We start from the raw sequence: 24,099 nt of genomic DNA on the forward strand, positions 1-24,099 counted from the left end.
CTGCCTGTCCCCCAAACTCACTTCAGCTAAACAGACTGACTCTGGAAGCAGCCAGGCAGGGAGGTGCTGAGACAGCTCCCAGTTACCCGGAGCCTCTCTGAAGCCTCTGTCCACCAAAGCCCTGGGGGCCTAGCTCATTCCTCTAGTCTTAGGAAAGGCCTGGGGTAGAAACAGATAAGTGGCGAGGGGACGAGAAAATGCACAGAAAACAAGGGCCGGCAGCCAGGTTATTTTTCACAAGTTTCTTTATGAAATTAAATGTGGTTTCTGGCTTGGAGAAGGTGTAGTGCAAGAGTGACTGTACATGCTGCTGAATTCCCGTGGGCCACAGGGGCGGCTCCGTGCCCCGAGCCAGGCCCTGGCCACACTCATTGGTGCCCCTCCTCTGTGGGATGTGGGCTTCCTTCCAACCCACATGCCCACCAGGCTCTGGGTGGGTCAGTCCTGGGTGCCGGGCCACGGAATTCAGTCCTTATGGCTTCTCACGCTCACTTAGGGTAAGGCAGTCTTTCTGTGTCACTAACAATTCTCTTTCTCTACCGTTAGAAAAACAAAATCTGAACAAAAAATACTGGAACCAGGTTCTGGAATCACCCCACAGCTACAGGTGGACTGGTCACAAACCCTGACAGAAGTATTCAGCTGACTATGGTTTTCTTTCCACTATAAACAAACACATCACAAGTGAAGAGAGGGTGTCCAGCAGCCAGGAGTGTCTAGAGAGGGGCTGGGAAGCAAAAACGGGTGGGCTCTGGGCCAGATGTTTCTGTGTGCAGAATTCCTGGTTCCCACCCACCAGGGACACAGGCTGCCTGGTTCACCAGCCGGGGGCCTGCAAGGAGAACAGGAGGGCAGAGGGGCACACAGCCTGGCTCTGCAGGTGGCCGAAGGCAGAGACGTCTCCTGCCCAGAGAAACCAGGGGCAGGAGGGACGATTAGATGTCCCGAGAAGAGGGTCCAAAGCGGCATTCTCACACGTGCTGGCCTGGTGGGTGGTTCTGAGCTGTGGCTCCCAGGAGGCCCCGCACAGGCCGAGAGGGTGGCGGGAGGTTCACGTGCTGGGGGCCTGCCTCTCCAGCCAGCGTCTCCAGCGCCCCAGTAGTGGGGAGGAAACCGGGAATGGGGGCACCTCGCACCTCCCACCTCCAGTCTGCGTAGCAGGCAGAGGAAGGCCGGGGAGGAAAAGCTGGAGGCCCGCCGGCGGGGCAGGTCCAGATGGTGCCACTGGCGGGGCGTGGGCTCACTTGCGGAAGGGCGCCAGCCGGCTGATGCTGTGCCAGAAGGTGGACGGCTTCCGCTTGGGCTCTGCCAGCACCAGGACCTGTTGCTGCGGCAGGCTGGTGGGCAGAGCTGGGTGCTTCTGGCGTGTCAGGTAGTAGGGCCGGCTGAGGGCTGGGCAGGGAAGAGAACAGGGGTCAGAGGTGTGCTGGGAGCCGGGTGGCACAGGGCAGAGCCTGTGGGGGCAGCGGGCCGTCCCCGGGCTGCCTCCGACACCCACCCTTGCTCCCCTGGGGCTGACCACACCCAAGGGGCTGGCTGCCCTCCGTGGTCTACAGGGGGGATGGCCAGGGGGCGTGGGAAGGCGTGAGGCCTGGAGCTGCTCTTGGGGGGGCGTTTAACGTTTCTGTAGGAACAGACTGTTAGTTCCTTGCCACGAGGTGCCTAGGCCGGCTGCCAGGAAGCAGCCCTGCCTGGGGAAGGAAAAGCTGCCACCGAACAGCACCGTGCTGCTCCCGGGAGCCTGCGGGGCTGGAGAGCAGGAATATCCACCGCCTAAGCCTGCCTAAGCAGGCTTCCCCTCACCAGCGGCCCCTCACCACCAACCTTTGGGAACACGGACCTGCAAAGGGCAGTGGGCACCTCTGAGGACCCAGGCCCAGCTGACCCTGCTTTGGGCCGGGCTGCTGTGGGTGGAGGTGGGACCACCACCTGCTTACCTTTGGGCTTCCCGACAGCCTGCTGCTTGCTGGCATTCAGCATGGCCTGCTTCCTCTGTAGCTGGGTGATGGAGAAGCCTGAGAAGGGGCCACAAATGAGAGCCACAGCTGCCCTCCCACACCCCCCTCCTCCCCCCGCCACGGTCCTCTTGCCCTGGCACCAGTGCAGTCTCTGTGCACCCGGCCCTGCCCACGGTACTCGGGGGCTCAGCATCCCGCCCCACCAGCCTGGCTCGGCCGCCCAGGCGGAGGACGTGCTCCGCAGGGGCGCTCTGGTGCACCTCTCGGCGGCCTCCCTCGTCGCCCTGCCCCGTCGCTCACCCTGCCCGGCTCACCGACGTGGCTGGTGCCTACTGTCCTTTCTCGGCCCTGTGGAGGCGGCTCCTTTGCCAGATCCAGAACCGACCTGGTCACCGCCCAGCGTGATGGCCAGGGGCCCAAGGACAGGAGGGGAATGCCGTGCTCACGTGGGGCAGGGGGAGGCCTCTGGAGGCCGGCGCCCACCTCCCACTCCAACTGAGCAGAGGCTCCCACCCTATGGAGTGTGTGCACGCGTGTGGCGGGGGGCAGTGACCCACGCCTGGGGCCAAAGCCACGACGTGTCCCAGAGCCTCGCCAAACCCCGAGGTTCTGCCCGTGTGAGACCGGCCTCTCACAGTCCCAAGGTCATGCCGGCTCCCCGGCACGGGGGCACGGAGGGCTGGGTGGGCCCTCGCGGTGGGGCCAGGCCAAGCGGGCTCTCGCACCTGTCTCCTGGTCCAGCCGCACCTGGTCCCGCTCCCTGGCGAAGGCCTTGAGCCAGCGTTGCTTCTGCTCGGGCTTCTTGGCGCACAGCAGCTGGCTCTCCCCCGAGGGGCCACAGCGCAGCCGGAAGGCGTTCCTGACGCTCACATGGAGCTCCCCGTCCTTCCCGTCCTCCAGGTCCACCAGCTCCAGGCCATCCAGGTCCAGTCGGCCCTTGTAGTAGAGCACGTCCCGGCGGAGAAGGTCCTGCCAGAGACGCCGTGAGCCCCCCGGCCCGCCTGCTTGCCCAGCCCCGCGGCCTGAACCATCCTCCTGACCGCGTCCGAGGCCCTGCCTCACCTTCTGCCCTGTGACCATAAGGGCCAGCGGGCTGCAGAAAGTGATCTCGGGAGGGAGAGAGAGCCTGGCTCGGCCCACGACCACATGCTGAACCCATGGCGAAGGAGGCGCTCCTTGAGTTAACATTTACTGGCTGGCCTGGGGGTCTCTAAACATCCCCAGCCTCACGGGGAGGCAGCCACGGAGACAGGCAGCAGGCCAGGGCCCACAGTGCGCAGCAAAGGAGAGCATCAGTCTACCGAGGCCAGGCCAGAGCCAGCGCTCAGGAGGGCTGCCCAGCCACTTGTGCCATGTTTTGAAAGGGGAGTAGAAGCCAGCAGCGAAGAGGAGGCCTGGAGGCAGCTGGAACAGAGGATCCCAGGGTTGGGAAGGGGAAGCTGAGGTTTGCAGGAAGAGAAGAGCTGGCTTGAGAAGCGAGCAGGGGCTCTTCAGGAAGGAGGGTGTTCTTAACAGCACTGCGCGCCGGTCAGACTGTGAGGGCCACCCTCTGGTCCCTGGGCCACTAGGCTCACTCTGTAGACAGCCCCCTACCGTGCGCGCGCTCGCGTGTGTGTGTGTGTGTGTGTGTGTGTGTGTGTGTGTGTCATTTGGGCAGCAGGGCCCCGGGGAGAGGAATCGTGTATATGTGTGTGTGTGTGATTTTCTCTGGGCAGCAGGGCCCCAGGGAGAGGAAGTGTGTGTGTGTGTGTGTGTGTGTGTGTGTGTGTGTGTGTGTGTGTGTGTGTGTGTGTGTGTGTGTGTGTGTGTGTGTGTGTGTGTGTGTGTGTGTGTGTGTGTGTGTGTGTGTGTCATTTTCTCTGGGCAGCTGCTCCCAGCCCTCGACCTCACTCCCTCCATTCCTGCTCTAAACAGGTGCATCTAGCAGGGAAGAGTGACTCTGGTACCTTCTTACAGTAGATGAGCTGGTGGTCAAAGAGAAAAAACATCCTCTGCTGGCTCTTGGCTTGTGGCTGTGTGACACGAGTCAGCTCCCCCGAGTGGATGAGTTCTGAGCTCCTGACCAGGAGATCTTCTCCCTGGGGGACCCAAGGGGAGCCGTGAGCTGAGTGCTCCTATCTTGGGGCTTAGAGCAAGGCTCTGCTGGGCTCGGCATCCTGCCTCTACTGCTGGCTCGGTAGGTGGGGTCCTTACTGGCCCTGCCTGCCCACGGCCCCCGTCGGGCCAGGGTCTGCAGCAAGCAGCAGGCCATAGAGGAAGGGGTTGCTCTTGAAGCCCGAGGAAGTGGGGTGGAGTCAGAAGGCGGTTTGGCCTAGGAGTCGGTCATCTCCGTTAAATGAGGCCCCACAGCAGTCAGTGGCGTGAGCATTCGCAATGTGGCTAATCCCTATCAAGGTGTCATTTAGGAAAACTATACACCGATTTTTAAGACTTAGTATGAAATCAAGACTGTGACTATTTCACCAATGGTATTTTATATGTTGATTACATGTGGAAATGATATTTTGGATATACTGGGTTAAACGAAACATCATTAAAGTTAGTTTCACCTGTTTTTTTCTTTTTCTTTTTTGGCGGTACGCGGGCCTCTCACTGTTGTGGCCTCTCCTGCTGCGGAGCACAGGCTCCGGACGCGCAGGCTCAGCGGCCATGGCTCACGGGCCCAGCCGCTCCACAGCATGTGGGACCCTCCTGGACCGGGGCACGAACCTGCATCCCCTGCATCGGCAGGTGGACTCTCAACCACTGCGCCACCAGGGAAGCCCCTTTTTTTCATTTTTAAGATAGATCCTAACACATACAAAATTCCCTATGTGGCTCACACGGTACTTTGGACAGTGTGGCTCTAGAGAACAATTAGACCTGGCTGGAAGTCACTTCCGAGGCCTGTCTTTTAAAAGGGGTTTCGGAGGTTTTCCTCTGGCTCAGTGTTACTTAGTACCTGAATTCCTATCATCAGACTTCACACTTTCAGATGAAGCCCTACTGCGCCCAGTTCCTCCAGGAAAATGCAAACCACAGCCAGGCGCTATTGGCAGCCACTCAGTTTGGGATAAGTGAGTTTGTGAGGGTCCTTGGTCAGGGCTGGGCCTCAGAACCAATCATCAGGAAAGCAAAAGCCAGGCACCCAAAACAAAACACAAATCAAACACTCAGCCCCCCTCTCAGGGAGTCTAATTCCGTATTTCTAGGATGGGGCCTAGGAATCTTGTTTTTTCACAGATTTTATGGTTGGTGGGCGGGGTTGGAGAGAACAGGACAGGACCGTCGCCGTTAGTTCAGGCATCCGTGCTGCCTTAGAAGATGAGACTGGCCCACGTGAGGGGATTGTGTATGCCAGGAAAACGGAACCAGAAGGCTCCTCCGACCGGTGGCAATCCGTCTCTGGTCACACTGTGGCAAGCCTGGCCCCTTCTGTTGGGAGCCCCAGAAGTTAACTCGAACTTGGGGGCCCAGCCTGTCCCCAGAGGCTGGCTGGCTGCACCCTGAGAGGAGCATGTGGCATTTTACACGTGCCCTGAGCTCTTCACCAGGAAGGAGGCCAGCAGGCCTGCTCCGGGAGCAGCGCTCAAGGCCTGGGGCTCGGACACGGGCCGGGCTGGCCCTGCAGAGCCCCAGCTCTCCCTCCTGACACTAGCTCCTGTTTGCTGGCTCCTAGGAGCATGGCCCCCTGCTTCAGCGCCCTCCTAGGTTTCTCAGGGGCAAGCATGGTTTTAAAGCCAAGGCCAAGCCCCACGGCATTTTCTGGGGGTGTTGGGCCCTCACCTCCCAGTCCTCTATGGAGCTCTGCCACTGAGCGATCTTGTCGATGTTTTCAAGTCTCCGTTTCCGTTCGTTGATGAGCTGGGCCACATTCTTCATGGCATGTAAGGCAGCTTCCACGTCCTTGAAATCCCTGGGGCGGAACAGAGGTGGAAGAGGGCTTACGAGATCCCTCTGGGGCTGTGCCCTTGTGCCATTTCTCCACCCATCAAGTGCATACCCCCATCTTCTCCATAAAAGAGGCACAGAGCAGAACTTAATATCCTATTCAACTTTATTCAGCCCAGCCCCTCACTGCAAGGACAGCTCACGAAGGCTGGAATTGTTGTACGTTTCGGTCTGTGCTGTCACCCCAGTGCCCGCAGTAGTGCCCAGCACACTAAAAGCCTCAACAAACCTCCCCCAGCACCCTCCTACCTGTGCTGGGGGTGCGTGTACTTGAGCAGCTCAGCCAGCTGCAGAGGGTACTTGCAGATCTTCTGCACAGGTGTCAGCAGGAAGCCGTCCAGGGAGATGTCGATCATCTTCTGCAGCAGCCGGCAGGCCTCGAAGAAGTACACGTACTTGCTGAGCTTGGCGAGGCGCGAGAGCTCCACGCAGGCGTTGGGGTGGTTGTTGCAGTACTCTGAGTAGATCTGGAAATCCGCTTGCTGTGGGCACAGCTGGAGGTGAGGACGGCTGCCTCCTGACCCCACCAGGCCATGGGCGGTGTGGGGGCGGGGGCGGGAGGCAGCTCAGGGAGCCCAGGCTCTGTCTACCTACGTCTTTGGGCACAAGCCACGCAGAATCGTGCCCAGGGACGTGAAAGACCCCAGAAAACTCAGGCATGCGCTTGCCTGTCGCCACCTAGCTTTCTCTGCAGGGCCCTCAGCAGATATTTTGACAGTATGCCAGGTTTCTGGGTGAAATCAATGATACTAATAAGGAAGGGATATCACGGCCTAAAAGGAGAGAGAGGGAGATTAAGAGAGACCCCGACGGCTGTGCCTCCCGGGCTGTCTTCCTCCTCAGCCCAGTGTTTTGCTTCTTCCTCACAAAGCTCTGGCCTCACATCTGAACACAGCCGCTGTCAAACTTTACTCAACACCACGTGACAGAGATAGATCCACGTTGCGTGTGTGTTGTACGGGAGACTCACTGTGCCTGCTTTTGTGTGTAACTTTCATCTACCTGGAGCCAGAGGGAGACCTAGGTCTGACCTAGGACTTCGTGGACTTAGGTGGAAAAGGAGGGTAGCTGGCTGCCTGGCAGGCTGCTGTGATGGTCCCACTGGGTAATGCTGATAGCGTGCCTGTTAGACATGCCCTGTTTCCCATTCCCTTGTCACAACTCTGCCTGATGAATAATACGGGACCCAAATTCCCCCACTCACTCAGGTACCCAGACCCACCACCTGCTTCTGAGGTCACCCTCCTCAGCTTTCCTCCTGCCACTGGAGAGGGGTGGAAGGGCCTCCCCAACCCCCCACTGCTAGCAGTCGGAAGGGAGCCCAGGTTGTCCCTGATGGGCTGAGCTAGGCATCCTCTGCTCAGCCCCACATGACTGCCACAGGAGAGGGATGAAAACAAGGAGTCCACCTAGCCCAGATGAGTCCAATGAACCTTGGCTAAAATGTCAACTGGCATTTAGAGTGGAAGTAAGAACTAATTCAACCTCAATTCCAGTGTGCTCACTGTGAGAGGAATCCCAGAATTCGCTAGGAACAGCCCTTAGGGTGTTCAGCAGGTGGCCCAGCCCACCTCTGTCCCAAGCAGATCCTTTCCGGGGCCAAAGCCTAGGCCTGCCTGCTCCAAGGAGCCTTCTCCAGCTTGGTTTGCCCGCCTCACCCCACCCGGACCCCCAGAAGCAGAGAAACTTCTAAAGCAGAGTGGAAGGGTGACAGCGGTCGGGGGCCAGGGATGGTGGGGCAGGGCAGAGCCCCCAGCAGAGAGATGGGGGCTTCAGGGGCTACCGCACAGGGTGAGGGCCTCGGGGGCGGGGTCCCAGGGCGGGCTGCTCACGTGTTCCAGGAAGCAGGCGCCCAGCTCGCTCAGGTGTGGCCGCTCCCGGTTGAACTTCTGCTCCAGCGCCTTCACGAAGGCCTTCTGGCACCGGTAGATGTCCTCGATGTTCCCGAAGATGGTTCGCAGCTGCTCCTCGCTGAACATGTCCACGCGCTTGCGACACTGCCTGAGGTAGCCCTGGGGGCGCGGGCGGTCAGGCTCACCTCCGGGTCCCCTCCACCCCCAGCCCCGCCAGCCCGCGAGCCTCACCTCGCAGATGTCGCGCAGGTGCTTGATGTAGTCCCGCTCGGTGCTGAGGATCTCGTTGATGACGTTGGTCCGCATCTGGTCCTTGCTGCTCTGCGCCTCAGCCCCGCCGTGCCCGGCCCCGCCGTGCCCGGTCCCCAGCGCCGCGTCATCCACTGGCTCGTCCTGGTTCACCCGCAGCTGCAGGCAACGCGGCCGGTCAGCGTCCCTCGGGACCGCAGGGGCAGGAAGCCGCTCCGTCACCCGCACAGTGCCCGCAAGGACAGGAGACGCCAGGTCCGAAGGCGCCCCGTTCCCCGGCCTCCCCCTTACATTCGGCTCTGTGAGGCATAGTGCTCGGAACCGGGCACACGCTCACTGCAGGGCCTCTGAACCAGCGCCTGCTCATACTGGGCCCTCTAGGGGCTGTGAAGGAAGCAGACGGGTGATGTGGCCTTGCCAGCTCTGGGACTGTAACTAGGAAAGGCCCCGGGTGCAGAGAGCGCTGTTCCTCCGGGAGGTCTGGGGCAGGAGAAGCACTCCCCTCCCCACGGCCCTCTGCCTGCTTTGGAGCCTGCGCCTGGATTCCTTCCCTGGAGACCAAAGGCTGCCTTGCCTTAGGTCTGGGTTCGCTCCCATGATCTCTTGGGTTAAAGACTTAGCTTGTCCCTGCCTCAGTTTCCTCAGGCGTAGCGATGGCTCCCAGATCCCAGGACTGTTGTGAAAGTTAGAACTGAGATGCCCCGCGCAGATGGTCTGCACAGCGCTTTGCAGATGCCTGGGAAGCCCAGCTGGCTGTGGCGGCTGTACTCTAACACACAGACCCCCCCGCGCCCGGAGGGGACACTTTTCTGACCCGTTCTTCACTGGCCGCTGAGGACTCCTGGAGGGAGGGGCAGGGGCAGGGATGGAGTTGGTGGTGGCGCAGGAGGAAGGCTGTGTCTCGATTCCCAGGCTGGGCTTCCCGACACCCACCTGCCCACCCAGCCCCCAGCCTGCAGTCCCAGCGCAGCTATGAGTGGGAGGTCCACACACAGCACCCCAGACCCCAGAGCAGTTTCAGGCTTGCACTGCTGAGCAGAGCCAGCTGCCTCTTTACGGGGCTAGGAGAAGCTCGGGCCAGTGCGTACCCGCACAAAGCTTGCTGGAAACCAGCCCTCGCCGTCAGCGACCCGGCCCCACCACCACTCTCTGTTGGTGGCATCCATTACTTCGATGACGTCCCCGGCGTTGAAGCCCAGTTCCTGGTCATCCATGGTGACATGGTCCCAGAGTGCTTCAGCACAGACCACACTGCCATCACTGATGAGCTGTGGAGAGAACCAGGGAGGGCAGGTCACAGGGGTGAGGGTGTTCCTGCCCTCTGTCCCCCACCCCTGGGAAGGGGGGATCCTGACTCGTGGTACAGAGGGGCGGACGGAGGCTCCCTCGAGCCAGCCGCTCTTCGGGAGGCAGGGCTGTGCCCAGGGCATGTCTAGACTGGCGGTGAGCTTGATCCTTGACTGCTAGAATCCTGGGGAGCCACAGAATCTGAGGGCGAGCATGCTGCCCCCTCCTGCACACAGGGCACACCTTCCTCCCGTCCCCCCGGGCCGTGATTAAACTATTGCCTCTCAGCTTCCCCCGTGTCTCTGCTGTGCTCCGTGATGCTGGCCTGGGGCACTGCCGGCTGCATCTCTGCTTGTGCCGGCCGTCCCCTGTGGCATCAGAGGGGACCTGAGAACTGGAGAGGGAGGGGGCTTGCTCCTTCCTAGTGGCTTCTTGTGGACCTGCAGTCTACCACCTGATTAGCAGCAAACACCGCTTCCCCAGGTCTGCTGGTGCCCAGCCACTGCAGTAGCTGGATCCGGTCTGCAGTGTTTTTTGAACGCCTGCAGAGCCAGTCTGGGCCCCCTCGGCACCAGCTGAGCAGCCCCCCCCTCAGAGTTCTAGGCCTCCAGCTCACAGAATTCTCAGTTTTAATTATTCCAGTCTAGTTCCTTCATTCCCCAGCTCTAGAGAGGAAGGAACATCTCGCAGTTGCCACCTCTGTCACAGAAACCTCAGGGCTGTTCCTGAGCACTTCATGACTGAGTCACCCACTTTACACCTGGCTGACAATTCTCTATATTAATTTCTCTCTCTGGAAATGACTGGCGTGGTTCCACCCTCCCGCATGATCAGAAATCGCATTAGGAGGGACGCTCCCCTCCCAGGCAGCCCTTGTGCTCAGAGCTCCGTTTTGCACTGGGCTGACTCCTCCCTGCTCATGTAATGTGGGCTGAGTGTCTACTCCGTGAATGACGAGTGGCTCTGTGAGCTTCGGGCAGCCCACCTCCTGAGCAGTGGGCTGGGGGCTGCCCAGGAGGTGAGGGTCGTGCCCCTCGCTACTGGGACCAGGTGTCGGCTCTGACTGTCACAGACCTGAGCTGGCTCTTTGGCTAAGCAGTCAAGGCCTTGGGGCATCACCAGACACGGCCTCTGTGCTGTTTCCTCCTCTGAGCTGCTGCCCAGCGGGGAGTCACTTGTCTCCACGGCACCCCAAAGGGACAGGGTGAGAAGCAGGGGGTGCTTGGGTACTGGAGCGCACTCAGGCTGGGCCCTTCCTCCAGGGTAGGGCCTGAGAAAGCACGCTCACAAACCACCATGAGGTTCTTCATGTTTTCTTGGGTTTAAACCTGCTCCAAACCCCAGTGAAACCACTCTTCAGAATAATCCACAGCTTATGTGTACACCCATCCTCACAGCAGCAGCTGTTCAAGGGCTGCAGATTCCCGTGGCCCACCCAGGGACCCTGGGCAGACAGCACTGGGCTAATCCTGGGGGCTGCAGGCCTCCTCAAGAAACCACTGTACTCATCCCAGCTAAGAAGACCTACTACAGGCTTGTCCTCTTCTGCAGGGAGAAACCTCCGGGCTGCAGTGCGGCCAGGATGAGACCAGAGGATTCAGCGAGGCCACGTGAGAAGAGCTGGCCAGCTGCAGCCCGGGAGCAGGCATCAGGCTGGGCGGCCCACAGCCGGCACACGGGCACAAGCAGGCTGCCATCCAGCCCTCAGAGGATCTGGCCCTAGACCAAGAGGAAGCAGAGTGGCTCAAAGGTGGTGCAGTTGAGCCAATGAGGACGTGGCTGCAGGTGAACATTCCCGTACAGGGACAGTGACCAAGGGTGACTTGGCCCATCAGGATGGAGACTATTTGGGAAGGCCTGTACGTTCTGAGTGATGAGTTACGGAGACTGGGGAGGGTTCACCCCTGGAGCTGCTTTCGTAACCTGAGGTTTGAATCTGGCAGGGAACAAAACTTCTGGTTTATTAAGCTTTGTAGTTTTCATCCTGGGGAAGTGGGTGTTCTGAGACTCCCTGTTCCGGCACGCACCTGCCAGTGCACATTCACAGGCTGGCTAGTGGGATGCTACACTCTGATCTCTTGAGAACAATCTGCTAGATCGCAAGCGGATGCCGTCCATCCTCAGGTCACATGAGCTGCACGCGCTAGTCTCCAGGACAGCGTGGAGGTAGTCCCCACTGCTAGAGCCCAGGCAGGGAGGAAGCACTGCAGACACACCCCACACAGCCCAGCTTCTGACCCGTTCCCGTCCCAGGTTAGTCCCACATGATATTAATCAGGTCAGGCATCTCCCCCTGTCCCCACCTTCCCTCAAATGAGCCCTGAGCAGAATCCCCGCTCGCATGGCCCAGTGCCTCCTGCCTGCTCCCGCTTTATCCCGCCAGCCTTTGCGGAGAGGTGCGGGTCCTCCGCAGGTGGTCTCCTGCTCAGCTTTGGGAAGGGCTCCAGGTGTGGGGCAAAGGGGCAGGCTTCCTTACGCCTTTATGGACAAGCCCCCATACCCATCCTGACCCGTCACCTAGAAGCCCTTGATGGCAGGGGGTAGGCTAGGGTGACCTTTGTCACTTCCTTGTCCCAGCGACTTGCTGGGCACAGGGGACTTGATAGACACACAGCCATGAGCAACTCCCCTGATATCCCTGTGCCTCGGTCCCCATCAGAACCCAGAGTAACAGTGTGCTGTACCTGGGTCACCAGTCTCCCGTGTAGATCCACAAATAGGAGGTGCTCAGACAAGGCACAGCTATGACATTAACCGTTAATGTGACGTCACTAAGACAAGATGCAGCTCCAAGAGGTCAGAGACACATTCCGCTTTCAGGACAGCCTGGAGGCTGCCAGGGCCAGTGCTGGGTGGGCTTCTGGACAGAGGCCCTTCCTGGCACTCTGTCTGAGGTGCAGCTGCACTGAAGCCAAAACTCAGGCTGGGCAGGCCCAGGGGCGAGGGTTCCGGGCTCCCTCCTGGCCTGGCAGTGGGGAGCATATGCTGGCTCTGAGGTATGGGGTGTTTATGTGGAGGCAGGTAGGGGACTGTCCCGGACGGCGGGGGGCAATTTCAGGACGAAGACAAGCCAGGGACAGGGTGCTGGATCCCCTTTTGTGCCTCTGAGAGTTTGACAGGGCTGGGAAAGCCAGGCTCTGCCTCAAAGCGCCCCCACCCTCCCCACCCTGCCCCACCTCCCAGCTGTCTCACACATGCACGCTGGTGGAGGAGTCCATGCCGACAGTCTGGGAACACAACGCAGATCCCACGGGCCCCCGCACACGCAGCCCAGGGGTGCCCACCTGCAAGGGGCAGGGTGGGGGGCGGCCTGCCTGCAGTGGGGGGCACGCTGACTGAGACCACATATCTAACACCTAGAGTGGGAAAAGCAACTGCAGGCAACATAAGCAGAGGAGCCCACTCATCCTCAGACATCTCTCAACCCGCACAGAAAGGCATGTCCAGATCCGCTCACACGGTGGTCACATGTGCAAGGTTCCCTGACAACCAGACAGCTGCGGCCACAGCGGCATCTGCACCCTCAGTCACGCACACGCACACGCACACGCACACACGAGACAGACATTAAGGACCCCATGGCACATGTGTCACCGCGCCCCTAAGTCACCCACCCGGCCGTGCCCCGGGGGACGCGCACACAGACGGGCCCCAGCGCACGGGTTTGAGGTGTAGGCCTCCCCTCGTGGGGCGGTGCAGGGCTCTCGGGGCCCCGCCTCGGGCAGCTGGGGCTGGGGCGGCCACAGCCGGAGCCGGGCGGCAGGAAAGACGCGCAGCGGCGGAGGGGACCCACGCCGGCGCCACTCACCCCGGCGGTCAGCGGAAGGCCAGCAGGAATATCAGCACGACATTGATGAGCACAAGCAGCGCCAGCACGGCGAAGACCACCACGCGCTGGGCGCCGGGGGGCAGGTTGCAGCGCAGGAGGGCGCGCAGGACGCTCCCGGGCGGCGCTGGGCGGCGCCGGGACTGCGGGGCTCTGGCCATGGCGCCCAGCCTCCCGGCTCCGCGCGCCCGGGGATCCCGCCGCGACAGGGCGGCCGCGGGGCTGCCGGAGCGCCCAGAGCGGGGGCGGAGCCGCCGCGCTCCCCGGGCCGGGGCTTCTCCCTCGCCGCGCGCGCCACGTCCCCCACGACCCGGCCCAGCGACCCGGCCGCCGGCGGGGGCGGGGCCGGGGGCGGGGCCGGGCCGGGCGGCTCCCGCGTGCGCCGCGTTCGGCCCGGGGCGCCTCCACCCGAGGGGTCTCCGCGGTCCTGGCTCCGCGCGGGCCGGGCGCATAGATGACCACGGTGGCGCTCAGGGTGCCGGGGGCCAGGGGTTCTGAGTCCTAACACCAAGGGCTGCCCTTGGCCCCGACAGCACAGATGAGTAAATGTGGCTCTGAAAGGTCTATTTGCTCTGTCATAAACTCGTCCAGGAATTTGAACTCTGGACAGACGGGTGGATCCGTGTTGAGATGCTCCAGAAAGGCCCTGACTCAGAACCTCTCCTACTGACCTTGCCCATCAGAGCGGCATTTTGTTCCTATGGGAAAGCCGCTGGCTTCTTCAGCCGCTAACCCTCCCTCCCCAGTTTCACTGAGGTATGATTGACAAAAATTGTATATATTTAAGGTGTACGACTTGATATACACTGTAAAATGACCACCACAATCAAGCCACTGTGGTGGCTGGATTACCATTTCCATCTCCTCACAGAGTTACCGTTTTGTCTGTGTGGTGAGAACACTTCAAGAACTAACCACTCAGCAAATTTTAAGTACAATACAGTACTGTTAACAATACTCACCATCCTGTACATGAGATCCCCAGAACTTATTCATCTTGCGTAATTAAAACTTTGTACTCTTTGACCAACATCTTCCCATTTCTCTCTCCCCCAGCCCCTGGCAGCCACTCTACTCTCAGATTCTGTGAGTTTGACTTTTAGATTACACATATAAGTGCAATCATGCAGTCTTTGTCTTTCTGTGTCACTTAGCATAATGTCCTCTAGGTTCATCCACCTCGTTGCAAAGGGCAGGATTTCCTTCCTTTTTAAGGCTGAATAATATATATACCACATTTTCCTTCATCCATTCATCCGCTGACGGACACTTAGGTGTTTCCATATCTTGACTATTGTGAATAATGCTGCAGTGAACATGGGAGTGCAAATATCTCTTCAAGATCCTGATTTCATTTCCTTTGGATATACATCCAGAAATGGGATTGCTGGAGCGTATAATAGTTCTATTTTAAACTTTCTGAGGAACTTCCACACTGTTGTCCAAAGTGGTTGCACCAGTTTACATTCCCAGCAACGGTGTGTAAGGTTTCTTTTCCCACATCCTCAAGAGCACTTATCTTTTGTCTTTTTAATAATAGCCATTGTAAGGTGTGAGGTAATGTCTCATTATGGTTTTGGTTTGCCTTTCCCTGATATTTGAATGTCCAGTAACGTTGGGCATTTTCTTTTAAGAGATGTCTATTCAGGTCTCTTTGCCCATTTTTTAATTGGGTTATTACTATTATTATTTCTGGTTTGTTTTTTGGGTTCTTTTTTTTTTTTTCTATTGAGTTGTGAGTGCCTTAGAGATTTCGGATATTAACCCTTTATCAGATATACGGTTTGCAAATATATTTTCCCACCCCATAGGTTGCCTTTTCACTCTGTTGATGGTTTCTTTTACTGTGCAAAGCTTTTTAGTTTGATGCAATCCCACTTGTCTATTTTTGCTTTTGCTGCCTGTGCTTTTCAAATGTGTCATATACAAAAATCACGGCCCAGAACAATGCCAAGAAGCTTTTTCCCCTGTTTTCTTCTAGTAGGTTAATGGTTTCAGGTCTTACATTTGAGTCTTTAATCCCATTTTGAGTTGATTTTTGAGGGTCCAATTGCATTCTTCTGCACGTGGTTCAGCAGCTTTTGAAAAAAACCCTATGTCAGGTACCCGGGGGTTTCTACTGCCTCCCAGACAGAGCTTGCAACCTTAACCTTGCAGGGCTCAGAGCTCATGTGCAAGCCTGTCATTCCATCCACAGTGAGGAGCTCTGTCACGGTCACCGAGCCCCTCTGATGGGTCAGGAGGCAGCAGCTGAGGGGGCCGAGGAGACTGAAAAGCAGCTCAGAAGTGGGCAGAGGTTTCCAGGCTCCATGCTCAGCTCTGAGGCTCCTGGGGCAGGAGAAGCCCATGGAGGGATTACGTGCAGAGACTGGGTGTTCCCTTGTGGGTGGCTGTATGTTCAGGTTCCCCGTGTGTGTGCCAACTCTACATGCACGTGAGTGAGTAGAGACGACGGTACCTGTGGACGTCACCATCCTGCTGAAGAGTGCAAGTGGACGCCGGGATGTATGTGCGCAGGTGGGTACCTGTGTGTGTGGCAGAGGAGGGTTGGGATGTGTCCAGAGAGGCTGTCTGCCCCCCTCAGATCGGAAGGTTCAACTGGGCCTATCTGTCTAGTTGGGGGAAAGAGTCTTCTTTTCCTGCCCAGTTCTTCAAATAACTGGCTCAAGATTTCCTCCCTTCAAGCTCTCACAAGGATTGTGGGGACTCCCTATTGCCCCAAATCCCAGCACTGGTAAGACTGTGTGACGCCTCTGGTGGGGTGTGGCTCGGACCCCTGACTTGAGTTATTGTGCCCCTGTGGTTGCAGAGCCATCGGACACCCAGGAAGGAGGGCACGGTGGGCTGTGTGACCTCAGGCCACCAGTCAGGGTGGTTCCAGGAAGCCACTGGTCGGCGCAGCACTGAGCGCTGTGGGTCTGCAGGACCTTCCTGCTGCTGCCTGGCCTCGGGGGCGAGCTTCAGGACTTCAGCCACGGCTCAGCTCTGGGATGACGCTTGTGTCCCCTGTGCAGCTGAGCAGCCTAGGAGACGTTAAGTGGCAGAAGAACCTTGAACCTGGGCCGGGACTGAGAGGTGGCTTCTGCCCCACCCCGGGGCACCCAGCCTTCAGATCCCGGTGATCTGGGTGTACGGCAGGGAAGATAGTAGCAACAGTATTTGTGTGTGTATTTCATGACCAAAAACAAAGCCAAAAAAGCTTGAAAACAAAGGCGTAGGCCCTTGAAAGATTCAGGCTGAAAGGATCCAAGCCAGGGAGGAGTAGAAGAGGCAGCAGGGCCTGGCCCGTCAGGCTAGCTGGGTGAGTGTGTAGGTCTGGGAGGAGCAGGACTGCCGTGGAGGGGGGTGACCTAGGTGTCCGGGACATGGCTTCAGGAGGGTGAGGGAAGAGGAAGGCTGCTCTGGGCTGCTGGCCATGGGCACTTGCAGGCCTGGCGCTGGGGCCTCGAGCTGCTCCTGCCCCGTCTCTCGGAGACCTACGTCCGTTTGTCACCCAGCTCAGGGCGCGCGTGAGGGGTCTGGAGCCCTGACCAGTACTGGGCTCCTCCCTGGGGCCGGGGAGGGGGTGCAAGAGCTAAGTCAGGTGTGGGGACAGACAGCCAGGGTCACAGGCACCAGGGAAGGCAGAAACTCCTGGATGGAGGGTCAGACTGCCTCCAGGAAGGGGTGGTCACAAGCCAGCCTCGCATCCTGCGGTGTTCTCTAAATGCTCCACCAAGAAGTGCTGGGAGTAGGTGGATGGCCAGACTGTCTTCTGTCCTTGGTGACCCCACGGCCTGGGGGGCCGGGCCAGTCCGGCTTCCCACCTGCTGTGCTGGCCGAGTTACCGGCAAAGCTCCTTTTACGCTTGAAGCCCCAGGTTGGAGGACAAGCTTTATGTCTGTCTGCCCTCTAGTCTGGGTGTCATCCTCTCTCCGCAGGATGATCCAGGAGCTGCCCTCAGCGCCCCCTTGCCCTCCTGGAGCAGGTCTACACACAGGTGTTTGGAGGGGAGCTGGACATTCGAAGGCCCTCAGCTCCGTGCAGCAAGTGGGCAGAGCTGAGGGGAAGCCCAGCTCCACACGCGTGCCGTCCTCCAGCACAGCTTGGCCTGGCCCGGAGGGGAGACTGCAATCTGCAGGGCGGTGGCTGAGCACCAGGAGACCCCAGGCCTCCTGGCTGGGGGCCGGTCCCATCTCACAACTTTGGGTGGGGAGGTTAAAAAGAAACAAGAACAATGTCTTCCAAAGACACTGCCTACTTTCAGCCCTCAACTCTTCAGAAAAAAAATCCCTGGGCTAAGAATGTCCTCAGGCCTGACCTCAGGGGTGACGCCAGCTCAGCAGAGCATGGCCGGAGCTGTGGGAGGCAGGGAGAGGGTGGGAGGGGGGTGAGGAATTGGGCAGACAGGCCCAGGCCTGGGCCTGGGTCACGGGCATCTGGCGGGGACAATACTGAAAGGAGAGGGGACACTTCTGGGCCCTGACGTTAACTCATGCTGCAGGAACTGGACAGTCACAAGGCACGAGGCACAAGTTAGGGGCAAGGGATACAGGATGAACAAGACATCTCCTTCCACTGCGGCGCATGCAGACGAGGCCAGGTGCCCACACACAGACGTGCAGTGCCTGCCGTCACCCCGGCGGTCAGCTCCCGGAAGGCAGGACGTTGTCCTCTGCACAGCTCTGTCCCAGACCTGAGACACTGCCTGACACACACTAAACACTCAGTAAATGTGTGTCACATGCATGCAAAACACACGCGCACACCTCACACTTAGATCTTCACGTGGTCACACACACACGCTCCTCATGTACCCAGGACACAAAAGGGCTTCGCTGCCCCCCCTGCATCGCCTGCTCTTCAGGCCAGCTGGTTTCGGTTGCCTCCTGCTTAGCAAATTGAAGAGCGATCCCTCCTTAGGTCACCAGGAACTAGACAGTGTCCCAATTTAGAACATGACGCCAACGTATTCTTAGAAAATACAAGTGCACGTGTGAGTTTAGAGCAAGCCAGATGCTATTTAGTGTGGACTTCTCTCTGACACGTGTTGCCTCTATTATCTCCAAGCCTGAAACCCACACTAACCACCAGTAAGCCTTCTTGCCTCACACGCAAGAGCTGTGCGCAGGACGTGCTGATCCCGCAAGGCTGGGGGAACCAGCCTGTCATCGGAGAATCACCTCTTATGTCTCTTTGGAGTTCCTGATAAGGTGAATCTATTTAATGCTGCCCAGGAATCGTAACGAATACAGCCTTTCCCGGTTACCCAGTACACCTGGGCACGGTGACTCTCCTACATGCCAGTGGGGCCCAGGGGCCTTATTCACCCCACACAGAGGAAACAGAGGCCCGAGACGGGAATGACCTGCAGCAGGTCCTCCACTAGCCAGCAGCCCAGCCCCTGCCCCATGTCAGCCTTGTATCACTGGAGGGGCTCTGCTGCCTGGCCCGGCCGTCCTCCTCCGTGGCATGCTGCATCCTCACCCTACCCTGGGCGCTCGCCCAGGGTCCAGGGAAGACCAGCACCCTGGGAGCGCTGAGGGCTCTAAACACAGGTACAACACCACCACGCTGTCCACTCAGTAACCTCAAATACCAGGCAGGACCTTTGAACCAAACAGGAAACAAATTCTCTAAGCAGCTAAAATAGGTCCTATACAATTCATGGTCTAAACTGCCTTCATTGCCCTTGGCCAGAGCCTACTTGTTCTTCTAGAGCACTCCTGGCTCTTGGCTTTCGTCATCCAAAGACCTTAGAATGGACACATTTTTAAGGGCCAAAAAGGCACCTCCCCACCAGCAGCATGATGTGATGGACCAGATTCCACCACTAGGTAGGAGATGAACAGCTATAAAAAGTAGACACGAGAGCTCTAACGACGCAGCACTGATGGCCAATCAGATAACCCCACACAGAAAGCTTTATGTTACTATTCCTTCCTCATTACCATCTGCGTCATTGGAGGTTGACCGCCCACTGCGTGCCACGTTACTTGCGTTTGTTCGTCCTCCTGTAACTGTACGGTCATCCTATTTTACAGCTCAGCACTCAGAGGACTACCTGCTCAGCTCTCCACACCTGGTCGCTGGCAGGGAGGAGCTCCCATCCAGGTGTGAGAGACTCTCCCCCTGCCCCACATGGCCTCCCACCATGGCTGGGCCCCAAGACTGAGGGCGGCTGAATCTTCAAGAAAATGCAAACCATTCTCTGTGAATTCTACTAAGATGACATCATTTTGGAGCCCCTTCCATTCAAAATAGTTTATGAGAAGCACTTAAAGAAAGGCTTCATATATTGGAAAAACCAACTTATTTGGATGCTTATTCCTTATGCATCATGGATTTTGATGAAATCATTATTTAATGGCTACTTTAAATCATCGTTCAGAGCCGGGCCTGTGGGAAGCGCTGGTGCACTGGTGACTGTCAGGTAGGTAGTGAGGACACCACACTCCCGAAGGGCTCCAGAAATGTCAGAAGCTAACTGTTTGTACACTGACCTCCTCGTGAGGGGAAAATCTTCTGCAAGATCGTGGGTGGTCTGATTCGTTTTAGTGAAGCAGAAATACATTTATATCATGGCCAAGAGGAGAGTGTGGTGCTGTTATGGACATGTGCTTGTGCCAGTTACCTACCACATTATGTTCAACAGCCTTCTCCAAATTAAGTGAAAAGGAAGATGGGGAGAAAATAGAAGTATGAGTGAGAAAAACAGAGGAGCGTCCAGGTCTCGAAATTTCTCCTTCCTTGGAGAATACAAAAGGAGGACTTGGCATGGGGACCAGTTTCGCCTAGATAAAGTTTCGTACTGATTTCTTCTGCTTAGGTAGGAACAGTAAAAAGTGGTAACATATACTACACAGTTGTCATAGCAACAGCAATACTCTTTAAGCTCTTGGAGTCAATAGGGAAGAAATCACGTGCCTTGCCCAGGTCCTGCCCAGGCAACTGGTTGAGAGGTCAGGGGCTAAGCCCTGGCCTCCTTCCTGCCAAGCAGAGCTTCTTCCATCCAGGACAGTGTTACAGGAGTTGCATCACAGGTCCTGGGTACCACACCTGCTATTCTGGGTTCCTTCTAGGCCCCTTGAGGGCAGAGGGGAGGGTCCTGGATTTGACAAGCTCTGCTCGTGGACACCACATTCTAAAGTGAGAGCCACAGGCTGAACCTGTGTGGAGTGCACGCCGGTGCCACTGTCATCTGCTTGGAACACAGACTGTGGACATCCAGGCCTGCATGAGCGTGCTGACGTCGCCCCGATGGCCAGGTCGTGCGTTCCAGCCCCATCCCTTCACCCATGCAGCCCTGACCCTACCTCGTTGATGGCCAGCTGCTCGCCGCCCCCTCCAGGGTGGCTGTAGTGGTGGCTGGAGCTGTGCACGTCCTCGTACAGGTCCTCCTCACTGCCTGCCTCGTCCGCACGGAGTGCCGTGTCCAGAGCTCCATCAGGGAGGGCTGGAAGGAGAGAGAGAGCAACTGATAAAGGGCAGCAAGGGAGGGGACACGCGGAGAAGGAGATGAGCCTTTCCGGGATAAACGCTCCTTCTGTAAGAGGAGGGAGAGGGTCTGGGAGCCAGGTTCTCACACCATTCTTGCTGCAAAAACACAGTCTGGTTGAAAAAGTGCACTGGTCGACTTTCACACATCACTGTAAATCACCTACCATTCGGTCCCCACCAGCTCAGTAAACAAGGACACACAACTATGTGCCGTGGCATGACACTCGAGTCCCCTCCCGTTGATTTCAATTCAAAACCACTTACCAATGTGTCAGGTATACATAGTATACTTTACCATACCTCATACATGGCATAAGGCCCTTAAAAATGCTAACAACTTCTTATTAAACATATATGTATATATCTCCAAAGAAATATACAGTATATACATGCAAATATTGTTTGAAAATTAATAAAATGAACACCTGTGGCACTTATCATGTTTTAGAAAATTCCAGAATCTTAGAATTCAACCTTCTGTATATCCTACTCCAATCCCATTCTCCTCTCTTTCCTTTAGAGATATCCAATATTTCAAGCTTTCTATAAATTATACAGGCTGTCTTTGTTTTAGCATTTATTTCTGTTGAGTTTTGCATGGTTTGACCTCATATAAACGGAACCATCCAGTAACTTTTCTTCTCTGACTGGCTTTTTTACTCAACAGCTCATGTAGTTGTGATGATTCAGTCTCCCTGACGCACAGTCTTGCATTTTGTGAGTATTTGCAGCTTTGCAGGTGCACTGCACTGCTGCAGAACATCGGGTGTTTCCCCTGCTGTTGCTGGTACAAATGATGGTGCTGCAGACACATCCACGTACCGCCTGGGCATAGATCACAGACTTTCTCCCAGAGTTTCCCAACCTCTTTTTCATTATTACCCCCGCCCAAAGAGCCTTTTATACATTGTTTTCCTATTGACCCCAATGAAATTTTAATACCACGAATATACTATGTATTTTAAAGTCCTGTTGCTCTTTGGAGGATCACAAACCATTGTAATAGCTAAGATTTTCGCCCTCTTGGATGAAACCGTTACCTGTGGAGTGAATTCATGCTCCTGGGTATAGACACCTAGGTATGGCATCCCTGGGTCCTGGGTATGCCAAACTGTCCCCTAAGCTATCCTATCAACTTAGACTTCAGAGAGTGTGTAGGAATGTTTCCAACTCTACATCCCCCCAACTCTTGGGATGGGCATTGTCAGTTTCATTTTTGACAGGCCGATAGGTATGAAATGGGATCTTAGTGTAGTTTTAATTTAAAACTCCTGCTTACTAATGTGTTGAACATCTTATCTTCTATGTTTATGGATTATCTGTATTTCCTTTAATGTGAAGTGTCTATTGAGTGTTTATTTTTAATATAATCATTAATGTAAAAATACATTTCTATGTATGTATAGTTTATATACTACACTTTCCCCCTCTATTCTGGATGCCCATCTGTACCACAAGTGTAATCTCCCTGTTTGTGGCATGTCTTGTCTCTTTAGAAAAATTTTTTTAAAATTTTATTTTTGGCTGCGTTGTTTGGGTCTTCGTTGCTGCGCGCGGGCTTTCTCTAGTTGCAGCGAGCAGGGGCTACTCTTCATTGCAGTGCGTGGTCTTCTCATTGCAGTGACTTCTCTTGTTGCAGAGCACGGGCTCTAGGTGCGCGAGCTTCAGCAGTTGTGGCTCACGGGCTCTAGAGCGCAGGCTCAGTAGTTGTGGCGCACAGGATAAGTTGTTCCGCAGCATGTGGGATCTCCCTGGACCAGGGATCAAACCCGTGTCCCCTGCATTGGCAGGCGGATTCTTTAACCACTGCGCCACCAGGGAAGTCCCAAGATGAGGACTCTTTTCTAAAAAAGTGTAACCATAGCACATATCTAAAACAGACTACAGTCTATTGAAAGTTGTCTGTCATACCTTTTCCTCTAAGGCATTAAAAAATCTTTTTATTTTGAAATAACTATACAGTATAGGGTGTTCTGACTCTACTGCAGAAAGGTCCTGTGTCCCCTTCACCTAGTTTTCCCCAATGATTATATTTCATATGACTCCAGAAAACTGCCCTTGGTACAAGACATGTAAATGGTTCTATGTCATTTTATCACCTGTGTAGATTTGTGTAACCTCCACGGCAATCAGTATGTAAGCTTTTGAGGTTGACTTTTTTCACTCAGGCAAATGCCCTTGAGATCCATCCAAGTGGTTGCTTGTATTTTTACTTCATTCCTTTTTATTGCTTAGTAGTATTCCATGTAATAAATGTGCACATTTTTTTAAACATTCACCCATTGAAGGACATCCGGGTGGTTTCCAATTTTAGGCTGTTACAAATAAAGCTACGAGGAACTTTTATGTACAGTTTTTTGGGTGGACATAAGTTTTCATTTCTCTGGGATAAATGTGATTGCCCAGGAGTGCAACTGCTGAGTCATATGACAGTTGAATGTTTAGTTTTTTAAGGAACTGCCAAACTGTTTTCCAGAGTGGATGTGCCATTTCACATTCGCACCACAATGTATGAAAGATTCAGTTTCTCAGCATCCTTACCAGCATCTGGTATTGTCGCTGTTTTATACTTTAGACATTCTGATAGGTGTATAATAATATTGCATCTTGGTCTTAATTTGCATTTCCCAAAAGGCAGGTGCTGTGGAACATCTTTTCATGTGCCTATTTGCCATTCATATATCTTCTCTGGTGAGGTATGTCTTCATGTTTTTTGCCAATTTTCTATTTCTATTGTTTATTGTTTTAATGTTGAGATTTGAAAGTTCCGTATATATTCTAGATATGAGTGAGTCCTTTGTCAGATACGTGGTTTGCATGTATTGTCTCTCAGTCTGTTGCTTATCTTTTCATCCTCTTAACAAGGATTTCACAGAGCAAAATTTTAAATTTTGATGAAGTTCAATTTATCAAATTTTCCTTTTATGGGTGATGCTTTTGGAGTCACATCTAAGAACTCTTCACCAAATCTTAGTTCCAAAAGATTTTCATTTATGTTTTTTCCTCTAAAACCTTTTACACTTAAACCTATGATTCATTTTGAGTTTTTTTGTATAAAATGTGAGATTTAGGTCAAGGTTCATTTTTATTGCCTATGGATGTCCAGTTGTTCCAGCACTATTTCTAAAAAAAAAACTTTCCTCTACTGAATTGCTTCTGTACTTTTGTCAAATATCAGTTGGCCAAGTGGGGACATTACTATCAATTTTACAGAAATAAAAAGAATTATGAGAAAATACTAACAACTGAACTGTTATACACCAACAAATTAGATAAACCATATGAGTAAATTCTTAGAAAAACACATGTACTAAAACTGACTCAAGAAGAAATAGAAAATCTGAATAGACCTATAATTACCAGGGAAATTGAATCACAAACTTCCCAACAGAGAAAAGCCCAAGATTTGATGGCTTCACTAGTGAATTCTACCAAACATTTAAATAACAATTAACATTAATCTTTCTCACACCTTCCAAAATACTGAAGAGGAAGAAATACTTCCTAACTCATTAAA

At 55.3% G+C, this 24,099-nt stretch overlaps 2 protein-coding genes across 2 annotated transcripts in view; one reads left to right on the forward strand and one right to left on the reverse strand.

Annotated features, from left to right (window-relative positions):
* Window positions 1-11,222, forward strand: part of FAM168B (family with sequence similarity 168 member B) — a 49,531-nt gene extending 38,309 nt beyond the window's left edge. Inside the window, exon 7 of the mRNA XM_060153131.1 lies at window positions 10,829-11,222. The gene's annotated coding sequence lies outside the window, so the exon portion shown is untranslated. The remainder of the gene's footprint in view (window positions 1-10,828) is intronic.
* LOC132522444 (uncharacterized) overlaps window positions 228-24,099 on the reverse strand; it is a 255,962-nt gene continuing 232,090 nt past the window's right edge. The window contains 11 exon segments of the mRNA XM_060153128.1: window positions 228-1,298; window positions 1,301-1,392; window positions 1,938-2,015; window positions 2,684-2,927; window positions 3,905-4,036; window positions 5,724-5,853; window positions 6,138-6,370; window positions 7,721-7,900; window positions 7,973-8,149; window positions 9,079-9,258; window positions 20,399-20,538. Coding sequence (XP_060009111.1) covers window positions 972-1,298; window positions 1,301-1,392; window positions 1,938-2,015; window positions 2,684-2,927; window positions 3,905-4,036; window positions 5,724-5,853; window positions 6,138-6,370; window positions 7,721-7,900; window positions 7,973-8,149; window positions 9,079-9,258; window positions 20,399-20,538 — 1,913 coding nt within the window. The 3' untranslated portion in view covers window positions 228-971.

Source organism: Lagenorhynchus albirostris, chromosome 6 (genome assembly GCF_949774975.1).
Source record: "Lagenorhynchus albirostris chromosome 6, mLagAlb1.1, whole genome shotgun sequence".
NCBI lineage: Eukaryota > Metazoa > Chordata > Mammalia > Artiodactyla > Delphinidae > Lagenorhynchus > Lagenorhynchus albirostris.